The 11,861-nt window shown below is 38.8% G+C and overlaps 1 protein-coding gene across 5 annotated transcripts in view; it reads right to left on the reverse strand.

Annotated features, from left to right (window-relative positions):
- Positions 1 to 1,607: 1,607 nt before the first annotated feature.
- IGF1 (insulin like growth factor 1) overlaps positions 1,608 to 11,861 on the reverse strand; it is a 121,696-nt gene continuing 111,442 nt past the window's right edge. For all 5 annotated transcript variants that reach the window (XM_069095259.1, XM_069095261.1, XM_069095260.1 and 2 more), the window contains one exon: positions 1,608 to 9,037. In XM_069095259.1, coding sequence (XP_068951360.1) covers positions 8,978 to 9,037 — 60 coding nt within the window. In that variant the 3' untranslated portion in view covers positions 1,608 to 8,977. The remainder of the gene's footprint in view (positions 9,038 to 11,861) is intronic.

The raw sequence follows: 11,861 nt of genomic DNA on the forward strand, positions 1-11,861 counted from the left end.
CTCAAAGGCTTCTGAGAGTCCTTTCAGTTGTAAATCTATGATCCCATGCTATTTCTCAGACAACATTTTGGACCATACCAGGGTCAAATCTTTCTGTGGATTTATCATCTTAGAGCAGATTTATCTACATTTCTTTTTCCAGTGATTCCTTCAGCTTTTTCAGAATTTCATTCGTAGGTTGAATCAAAGAACATTTAAAAGCCAGATGCTGCCAACCATCATGCTTTATTATACCTCACAGAATTATAAACTCCCCATACAAATGCTCTCTAACTGCCACCCTTCCCAGGGTTTTCAGACAGTGGACCATGAAGTTGGCAATGTATTCCTGTATAATCTAAAACCCAAGGGTATGGTAATCTTTGTGTTTACTGAATGACAAAACCCTTTGGGGATGGTAGATCATTGGGCAGTGAGGAGCACCAATCTCTAGACCTGCTTCTATGTCTCTAAAAGTACTGATTCATTACTATTAATGGATCTAAACTTCAGTAGTTCAAGAAAACAGTTACTGGGTGATCTTATATCATTTTCCAGGAAATAGGATTCCTTATGATCACTTTTCAGTGTTCTCCATTTTAGCAAGATAAGCTCTTCATGTGGACATGAATGAGAAATCCTTATGTGGACTTTTCCCGGGAGCATAAGAACACTCAGGGAAGGTCAGAGTTTAGCCAATGACACTTTTATGGTGTCCCGGTCTTCTGCATCACAACAGTGATACACATGATAGGAAATAGTGCTCATAATCAAGTGCTGGCATTGTAACATGGGTGGGCATAAGGACAAGAATGAGGACATGTGCTGAATGATTCTCAGTGCTTCTGATTACCAAGGAGAGCCCATTGGTTATATTGATCTTGGTGGTTTGAATGCTTTTCAGGAAATAATCAACATGACTTTAGATATCTAAATTCACATGTAGAATGTGTCACTTCAAGCTTTGAATGAGGGTGTAGCAAATAGAGTATACAGGGCACTTGGCTTTGCTGTATTTGAATAAATGGCTTTCTAAACCTCTAACGATAGATTTTGAAACTAGAAGTCTAGAGTTGTTTCACTACATTTTATCTTGTCATTCCCAATGTTTTTTGCTCCCCTCCTTCCATCCCATCCCATCTCATCCCATCCCATCCCATCCCATCCCATCCCATCCCATCCCATCCCATCTCATCCCACCCCATCCCTCCCTCCCTTCCTTCCTTCCATCCATCCTTCCATCTCCCTATCTTACTCAGCCTAGAAATATAGTGGTCTTTCAAATGCAGTGCATCTCCCAGACCCACTGCTGATTGACACAGAGGTTTTGATCTACTCCATTTTTGTCTTGGGCCAGTTCATCCCTCTTTAAGGAGCCTTGTGGTTCTCTGCTTTCTGGGGCTTATCATATTGTAGAGATTTGTTGTCCTATTGCTGTTGGCATACTTTCCTTTCAACAGGTGGTTGAACATGGTTCATATATAATTGGAGTCCTCATTTTGCTTAATCGTCATCCTTGATTGTTTAGAACACATAGGCGAGCGCTTAAGGGTCTGTTGCCTGATTGAGGTTATAGCTGAATTCTTAAGGAATGACACATTACGCCATTGTTATCCAAAACAGACTGATTAATCAAACATGATTAATTTTAATGTAATTACTAAAGAAAAGGAAGATAATATCACTTTATTATGACTCTCTAGCCGTACATTTTCCAAATATGCTTATTACAACAGTAAATGAAAGATAATGATTCAGTTAGTTACATTTTTAGAAGTCATCAGGATCAATATTCCTTCACCATAAATGAACTGAATAATAATTTCAAATACAATCAGGATTAATTTCTTGAAAAATATGCTTTTTTTTAGCTAAGACATATCATAATGAACTACTGATTGCCATTTTTAGGTTACAAAGTAGCAGGGAAGGTATGGGTTCAGTGCCGGGGGGTCTGTTTAGCACACTTGGCCTTATAAAAGTGATAAAAATATAATGAAGCAAAATGCTAGATAGAACCATAGTCCTCATACTTCATTAGCTCTCCTTATCCAAAGAGGATCTTGTATAGTGCTTGGAGCCCTTGTGTAAACTGGATACATGCTAAGTGACATTGGAAAACTTTTGCTAATCTTACTCTGAATAGGAGTTATAATGAGATATAGCAAAAAATGACTGGTAAATAGGTTGGGTTTGAGAGGCACTCCTGCTGGGTGATTAGCAGCAGATGTATTTTTTTTAAGAGTGACCAAAGATGACAGAGCAAGACAAGATAAAAAAATTATTAATGGAATCAAGCTTTCAGGTGGGTCTTGGAAAGAGATGGTTCCTAGCTTCAAGGTCAATGCATTTTGTTCAAAAGACAAAGAATTATTTTCATATGTGATTGGGGCCTACACAACCAAAAAAACCATACTAGGTAAAAAATGATGGACTGCCATCTACAAAGTGGCAGATGGTATTCAGTTGACATCCTCTAACAAAGAGTTATTATCTTTAGTTTCTTTTATTATTAGGGAAAGGGGACATTTGCTCTTATGTCTTCCTTTTGTCATAACACAGGGAGAGTCTTTAAAAAAAAAGTAGATACTCTTTTCCTTAGCAGAAAGAAGAGTATAACAAGGACCAATGGAAAATGGAAGGACAGCATCTACTCACACTTGTGACTCATCTATAATAATGTATGAAAAAGGAGCAGATACAAAGAAAATGTTCATCTGGTCATTCCAAATGGTCCATTCCAGCTCAACACTTCTAAAGTAGTCTTCGCCCACTTTTCCAAAGACCATTAAGAAGACCACCAACATGTTAACTGGAAGGGGGAAAAAAGAACAATGGAAAACAAAACAGATGGAAACCAAATCGAATCCTCTGTGCTTTCAACATGAGGCTTCTTGGTTACCTTGTTCACTGTCAGATGGAAATCTTTCTACTCTACATGATATGTCAGAACTCCAGCCATTCTTCCCACCATTTCTTTGGGGAGGGGGCAGAGGAATCACAAAGAAAAGACTGATATGTGTCAGGTTCTAACTTTGGAAAGGAAAGCTTTTTTTTTTAAAGTAAAATAATAATAAGCAAAATGTGTACTGTAGGATTAAATATTAGCATTGGTAAAAACAAACAAACAAACAAAAACACAAACCTTAACAGCTTTCCTTTTAGCTTTTTCTTAATGAAAACGCATCATTTGGGGTCAGTTTCACAGAGGCATGATATGGACTGTGTATGTAGTTGGTTGGGTGAGGAAGATGGAAGAAATGCAATGGTTGAATTTTGAAATCAATGGCACTGAACAGATTTGCCAGTGGGAAGATCGGGAAGAAGGTGTGGCACTTTTTGAGCTTGCTTTGGATGGGAAGCAGTGTTCTCATAGAGAGCCAACCAGAGCAAGTACCTCTCAAATAAATTAGTACAATTCCTTTAATACTAAAAAATAAATGCAAACTATCTTAAATAGACTGATTATAACTTCATTAAGTCAAACATACATTTTTTCCTAACTAGCCTATAGTTTCAAAGACTATTTGGGTTTTAACTTACTACCCCTTATTCCAAAAAAAAGGAAAAAAATGAAAGAAAGAAGAACTGAGTCATTTTTTGCACATTACGATAATCATAAAGACAATATAAAGTTTAAAAAAAACTTCACAGATTGTTAGCCATAACTTTCAACTCTTTCTCATAAGTTGTCCTCTTTTTTTTACCTTTATCAGTAGATAACCTGTGTCTCACATTGGAAATGTGGCATGGCTCTTTGCAAAGATCAGAGTCTTTGCTTTCTAGATGAGTAAGGGCTAAATGCTCATTAAGATGTTTAAATGAAGGGTGAGTATCTTCCATGAATGAGGAAGTGCTGAAGAATGTCATAGGGAAAAAGGGGAGAAGGTATTCTTAGCAGTGACTGCACATCCCCACCCACACCCCTCATTTGCTCCTCTCTTTTGACTTCCTGCCCTGGGAACAGACAACAGGGCAACCAACCTTTGATTGTACCTCTATTTGAGCTCTGCCATTTACTTAAAATGCTGTCCTTATGTTTGTGACTTGAGCCAAGGTATTTTGTTCCATTAATATCCTGATGAGTTTTCCAAGTTCAAGAGCCTACAAAGTCATGGAGGGACTATGCTGACCTTAATGTCCAACTTCTACCCCTGCCCCCAAGTTAACCATTTGGAGGCTTTGCTACTTGTGAGTGACTAAAAAAAAGGTGAAAGGTGATGGCTAGACCTAATTCTATTTCAATAAGCCTTACATCTATAGAATCATTGGTTTTTTTTTTAATACTTTAAAAAAATATTTCTATGCTTTCTTTTGTGTTTTAGTCAAGTACTTTCTTAAACAAACAATAGCACCACTTTGGCATTGCTGGCCAAATCCGTAAACAGGAAAGCAAGATGGATTGCTGTATACTCCTCTAGAAGCCTCCTAGGAAATGTATTTGTTCCTGATGGAGACCCTTGAGCCATCCGGCATAGGGGACTTCCTACATACCAACACACTAACCCCTCAAGGGCAGGGGCAGTTTGGAAATGGCTCCTGCCTAGGATTTTATTTAGTTTTTTTTTTTTAATTGTCAGAAACTGATCAGGGATTTGATATCTGCTCAGAATGCCACCATGCCACCATGAACCCTCTAGCATGTATTCTAGACTGGTAAATGTAAGTAATTTTTCTGTATCCACAGGAGAGGGAAATTTTGATGGGAAAGAGGACCACACCTAGTCTGTTTGCTACTGAGCTTGATTTTTCATCAGAATCCCTTCTTTTGATGATGGTTAAAGGTTGGGATTGTAATAAAATGTGAGCTCCTTCCAGGCAGGAGCAGTTCTATTTTTGTAGTTGTATTATCAGCACCTAGGAGAGTGCCTTGCACACCTTGTTGATTTGTCATAGACCATAGTGGTTATCTAGTTCAATCTCCTACTTATATAAATGCAGAAATTGAGACCCAAAGACACACAAGTAGTCATTGGCAGAGTTGGGATTTGAACCCAAAGCTTTCATTGCATTACACTGATCAAAGCTGATGCCAGTTAGGCTCTTTTGCCTTGGGCAATCTCTTCTTGTGGTGGTGTTAATTCTTTTTCTTTTCCAGTATAAAATTAGTATATGAAACAAACAGACCAGTAGCTAGGGTCTAGCTACCCAGAGAATCCTGCACCATTCTGGGTCAGGAGGCCCAGGAAAGGCCCCTTAGAAATTATGCTGGAGGCTGGGGAATTTAAACTAATGCCACTACTAAAACAGCTACTGGGCTAGCTACTTTAAGAAGGGAGTGTTGGCTATCTACAGTGTCTATCCCTACTCTCTCAATGGCCAAGATTAATCTTTTTTGCAGCCTCTTGTGGTACCTAGGACAGTGTTGAATACAATGCTCAATAAAACCTTCTTGACTGGAAATAGACTGACATTGTTCACAATACAAAATGACATTGTATCAGATACATAGTATGGTTTCTTTTTGCATGTGTGTCTTTGTATCTCCAATCTCTGTCACGCAATAGGTACACAATAAATGCTTTTTGACTGGTTGATATTTACATGCTGTCTCCCCTTAAAGAATATGAGCTCCATGAAAGCAGAGATTGTTTCATATTTTATTGTTGATGTTGTCTTTGTGTCACTAGTGACAAACGTGGTGCCTAGCAAGTAGTAGGAGCTTACTATATTTTTGTTAATCAATTGATTGATTTAAGAAAGTATTATTTTGAATCTATTGCCAAGGAATTAAAAAAAATCTGTCATTCCTCCTTTTACCCTTTTTTTCTCTTTATAGCTTCCCATTCCTAAAAGAACATATTGTAGACTATTTTTAAAAAGAAATTTTTCTAAATTAACAGATTGAGTAGATAACATATTGATTCTTATCCTAGTATCGGCTCAAGAGGTGACTATTTTTACTTCTAGGTATCTAACTCTAAATGGGGAGGGCAGTATTTTTCTGTTCTTTAACAACAACACTTGTTATTTGACAACTGACCTTTTACAAAGTATTTGCAAAGTGCTTTACTATACATGATCTCCTTTGATTTAAAATACCCCCCCCAACCCCATTAGGGAGGGTGTATTGACATTAAAGGACTCAGAGATTGAAAAACTCTCTTCCCATTTTCCATTGAAGTGACCCAGTGGGCTGAGGAGCCAGACTGTTCTTACAGTATTATGTGACTGTGCTAAGTGCATAAAGGAGAGATGGGCCCCTCAAATGAAAAAGTAAAATTCGTGAGAAAGGCCCAAGAGCTCAGTGCTTTTCATGGAAGTGGAGGAAAAAAGATGTGAAGGTCAGCTAGTTCATGTGCTTCATCAGTGAGGACATTCTTACACTGGGGAGTGGGGTAGACTCTGAAAACCTTAAGGGTCTCTTCTGACTCTGACGTTTGAAGAGTCTAGGAATATTTACAAAGCCCCATTAATGATAGAGAGGCAGCATGACAAGACTTTTCACATTATGACATTTTTTTTTCTCTTCCTCCCCCACCCCAAACAGAAGTTAATTTTTTAAAGAGCATAGTGCCCGGCACACAGTAGGAGATTTATAAATGCTTGCTGATGGAGATTTCCTTGGGAATAAAGATTTGATTCCACTGAACTAATAGCTGGTTTCTTAGCCCCATTTAATGTTTCTGTTAGATACAACCAAAGAGTTTAAGAAATTGGGGAAAGGGACCAGTAGAGAGATGCTTGAGTGCACCTTGGGGAAATAAACAGCTGACTGTGGGACCAGGGCCTAACACCACCAAATCAAAGTGCTTCAGAGCAGCCTTGAATGTCATAGCCACATTCTTAAGGATCTTGGGAAACCAGGACCCCTTGGGCTTGAAATGGGGAAACTAGACTGAAATGAGCATCTGTGGGCCTGTTCTCAATGTCTACTTTCCTAAGAAAGAAGTTTTGTGGCACTCCAGAAAGTGTAGAATATTTATGAGAGATTCCTGGACAGAATTTTTCCCATGGGACAAAATTTTCTGGCTGGTCAAGGAAATGCTTTAGAACTTGTTAGCTACCAAATTTAGTGAAAAGTAGTCGAATTTTAAAAAATACATTTTATAACGGCGCATTAGAGGTTAGATGAAAATTTTTTCAAGGCAGTAGTCCTGTGATTATTTCATTGGACACTGTTTAAATATTTTGAACCATGGGATACAGGGACCTGTAAGGAAGGAGCAAATTAAAATTTTCAGATTCTAGATGATCATTTCATGCACCAGAAGAGGTATATACTAAGTGGAGGCTGTTTGCCTGAAAGAATCATTGTATCCTGAAAATTTAAGCCATGTCTTCCTCTTTACTGGCAGAAATCAGGCCAAATCTGTCTTTTTCTCTGTTTTCTCCTCTTCTCCCTCTTTCAATTTGTGTGCGGAAATAAAAAATGCATAATTCTATCTAGTCCTCATATATAACACATCCCATGTGCTTTGAAATATTTCTGAGAAGACTATTAGCACATTGATGTTTAGAGCAATTTGTAAATGCATCCTATGGTTGTGATATTGTTACCCTTTCAGAGGATTCCTTTCACTTCAGCAATTCATTTTTGTGTGGTAGAATCTAGACCCTTTTCTTATTAATCCTCACACCACTCCTGTGAGGTAGGTAGATGACAAGAACTCTCCCCATTTTGCAGATGAGGAAACTGAGGCACAGAGTGGTGAAGTGACTTGCCCAAGGTCACATAGTGGTGAGTCCACAGCAGAGTTTGATGATGGGGTGAGAAAGGGATAATTTTGTTCCCAAAATTAAGGAAGGAAAAGGAGGACTTCTAACTCCCACCTGACACTATTTGCTGAATTGTTTTCTCTTAATACTCTCTCATGGAGAAAGAGATAATCATTCTTGGTATCTTTAGCTCTGTTTTTGAAAGAAATTTGTTTTTTTTTTTTGGGGGGGGGGAGGAGGAAGTATGTTCTTTGCTTTCCATCAAAACCAGATGGATTTTTCAATTCCTTTTCCCTTTGTTAATCTCTCCTTCATTTTGCTTTCACCAGTTACGGTTTTGGCCAGACTCCTTCATATAACAAACTACAAAATAGCACCATTGTACTAGAAAACAGAGTTGTACATACGATTTGATAATATTCTGTATTAATGATATGCTAAATTTAACATACTGCTTTTACATGGGAAAAAATAAAAGGAAGAAATGACTTAGATCGCAGAAGGAGACACTGAGCACTCCAGAGATTGCTATGCTTTGAGACTGGGGTCTACAACAGAATTTGTTTCTCAAATTGTATCTACTTGCTTGTGGAGGAAGAGGTGGGGGGCACAGGTGAGGAAAGAAAACTTTGTCTTTAAACTAAATGGATCCAACCCTTATTTGGTCCAAGTGCCACAGATGGGAAGCTGTGTGTGTTTGAAAATCTCGTGGTGTTACTTTCCTGCTGGGGGTCGGCTACTGAGAGTGTTTGCATTGTGCGAATGGAAAGGGAGGGGAGAAGACAAACAATCATTATCTGACACCGTTAAAACAAACAGCCCTGTTGTTTGTTAAAGAAGTGCAAATAAAAATAAAACACACACACACAGACACAGACACACAGACACACACACACACAGACAAGGCTGGTGAATGCATTGCTCTCCCAGCCAAGGGTTCATAGATCGATTCTGAGCAATTGCATCTATGGCGGCCCATGGACTTGTGGGCTTTTGAGAAGGAAGGGAATATATTTTGTTTTGCTTTTGTATAGGATAGTATAGAGAAGTTACAGAATCAGAGAGCAACATAGCAGCTCTGGGAAGATGTTTAGCAAGGAGTTGACACTAGTGTTTTAAAGAGGTTTAACATTGGAATGTTTGCTCAATCCATCCTCCTCCCCCCACCCCACCCCCCTAGGAGAATGCCCATTGTTTTGCCTTTTCATCAAGCTTATTAAAACAACCGGTGTGTTTTGTTTTTGTTTTTAAAGTCTTCCAATGTTGAACAAATAACTTATTTACAGAGAAGGATCCTGCAGAGGTGGCATGTTCATTCTTCGCCCCTGGATGGTAGTCCTTACATTCTGTAGTTCCTGCTTCCTGAGCTCCCTCTGCTTGAGTTCTTCAAATGTATTTCCTGAAAATGAACAAAAACAATGAGTCTTAACCAGCAGATGGAAACTTCACGAGTGCATCTGATATCACTATTTGTGGAAACCAATTATGTCTTCTCACTATTTAGATGCTTCTTTTGCTACCGTGTTGGGCATCTATCTGTAAGAGGCTGAGAGCTGAAGATTAGGCCTTTTGAAATGGTCTGGGGATAGGGAGTAGCCCTGTAATCTCATTGCTATAGGGAACTTTCAGGTGAGAAAATTCCCTCTACCAGTGAGGGTCAGTACCTTCTGTGCAACTTAGTCTTAGAAAGTTGGCTACAGAAGTAATATTCAGATATCTTTGGTCTTAGGACCCCTTGATACTCTTAAAAATTATTGAGGACCCCCAAAAGTTTTTGTCCATGTGGGTTATATCTACCAGTATTTACTATATTAGAATTTAAAATGTCTTAGCATTATCATAAAATAGTTTGAACCCTATGGGCTGTCTTGGACCCCTATAGGCCCCTGAGCAACATTTTGAGAACCACTGGCTTAGAGCACTGAGTTGTTAAGTGACTTATTTGCCCGGGGTCACACAGTGGTATGTGTCTTGAGCCCACATCTTTCTTGCCCTAAGACTAGTTCACTATTCACTATGCCACACAGATTCTAGCTTTATCCAACATATCAATAATATTCAATTCAACTCAACTTAACAAACATTTATTTAATGCCCATTATGTATGAGGCATTAGGGATATAAAACCCAAAGCAAGACAGTTTCTATCCTTAAGTAGGACATTTACCTTCCATTCCCCGCTCTCCCCATCTGTCTCTATGTCTATCTATCTACCAATCTATCTAATGTATGTACATTGTTATTTTCATGTTGTCTCCCCCATTAGAAAGTTAGCTCCTTGAGGGCAGGGACTGTTTTTGCCAGTGTTTAGCAAGTGCCTGATACATTCAAAGCAGTTAAATGTTTGTTGACTGACTACTGGCAGATACAAGAACATAAATAAATAGACACAAAGAATTTATAAAGAAATTGTAAGGAAATAAAAGGCTAGTAACTGGGGTTCAGGAAATAGTTCATGTAGGAGGTGGTACCTGAGTTGAGTTTTCAAGGAAGTTTGGAATTCTGCATGGCCAAGATGAGGAGGGAGTACACTCTAGAACACTTGGGGAATACTTCCCACTGCTAAACATGCCCCTGGGATAATGTTATACAGCACCCCATGGGAGATGATTTCTTTGGGTTTTTATAGAGAAGAGGTATTTTTATTTAGGAGAGAGAGGTGCTAAGAATAAAAGTTATAGGGGTCTTAACCTGGGATCTATGAAGTTATTTTTAAAAAAGTGATAATTATACTTCAATATAATTGGTTTCCTTTATAATTGGGTGTATTTTACTTTAACTCATTTAAAAACATGATTCTAAGAAGGGGTCTGTAGATTCCCCAGATTGTGAAAGGGGTCTGGGAGACACACACACACACACACACATACACACACACACACACTACACACTGGTTAAGAACCTCTGATCTCTTGATCCCTTTTACCTATGTTTCCCAACCAAAGAATACTCTACACTAATGAAATGACAGGTTTGGTCCCTATCTCCTATGTCTATAATAAAGACAGGCAGAGTGGCATAGTAGATAGTTGGCCATAGAGCAAGAAAGACGTGAGTTCAAGATGTGGGTCTAAGACACGTCATGCCTGGATGACCCAGACAAGTCCTTTAACCTCTCACTGTTGCTGGCAAATCACTTAAGAATATAATTTGGAGAACAGGTGCTAATCTGCCTTGGTAGAGAGATTTTCTTTACCGGAAGCCAACAAAATCACAGACCTAGTGCAGCCCTCTTCCCCCAGTTTGACTAGATAATCACAAAATTTAGGCACAGGAAGTATCCTTTAAAGTTAGGTACTTCAGCCCCTTACTTGGAGCATGAGCACCTTCTACTATAACCTTATTACCTTCCGCACAGTAGCACTTAATAAATGTTTTCTATTTTATTCCACTTTACTCCATTCTGTTCTACATAAGTGGCCATCCAGCTTCCATTGGAAGGTCTCCAGTGACTACATACTCATAATTTCACAGGGCAGCCTATTCATTTGCTTTATAGTTGTTTTTAATGGCTAATAAGTTCTTTATATTGATCCTATATTTAAGTTCCTTCAAATTTCACCTAGTGGGCCATGCTCGGGGACCAAGAAGAATATGACAAATTGCTCTTCCCTCATATAGGTCTTGAAATATTTGAAGATAGTGATGACTTTTCCTTAATGCCCCTGAATGGCACATGAAATTATTATTATTATTTTAAAGTGAAATCTGAATGTCAAAGCTGGGAAAGCCCTTAGAAATAACAGACCAACTCTTTCTGAGGAAACTACGCCCCAAAGAAGTGAAATGTGACTTGACCTGAATGGGAAATTCTATCCAGCAACAAAAGGATTTGAGCAGCTTAACTTATGGGGTTATCCTGCCCTGTTAGTTAGCTACTTTGCATGCCCCCTGAAAAATGGGCAGGGAGTTGTTAACATAGTGGTTAGGAATTTGTGGAGAATGGAGAAAGAAGAGAAGAAATCATTTGGACAGAATATTTATAATCAGTCTCAGGCTCCCTGACATTGATTGAAAACATGCAAAAGAAAGAGCTTTTCCTTTGATCTTGTCAGTTGAAGTATGTCATTAAGGATTCTGCCTCCTCCCCTCCCCAGCCAAGGATGTAAGAGCATCAGTATAGTAGTATATAGAAAGAAAAGGGTGAGAGGAAGGAGAGAGAGACAGACAGATAAGGGAAGGAAATGGGGGGGGGGTAAGGGGAGAGGGAGGGAGGGAGAGGG

Source organism: Petaurus breviceps, unplaced genomic scaffold, assembly GCF_028583685.1.
Source record: "Petaurus breviceps papuanus isolate PSGF00001 unplaced genomic scaffold, PetGlider_PUasm1.0 225, whole genome shotgun sequence".
Classification (NCBI taxonomy): Eukaryota; Metazoa; Chordata; class Mammalia; order Diprotodontia; family Petauridae; genus Petaurus; species Petaurus breviceps.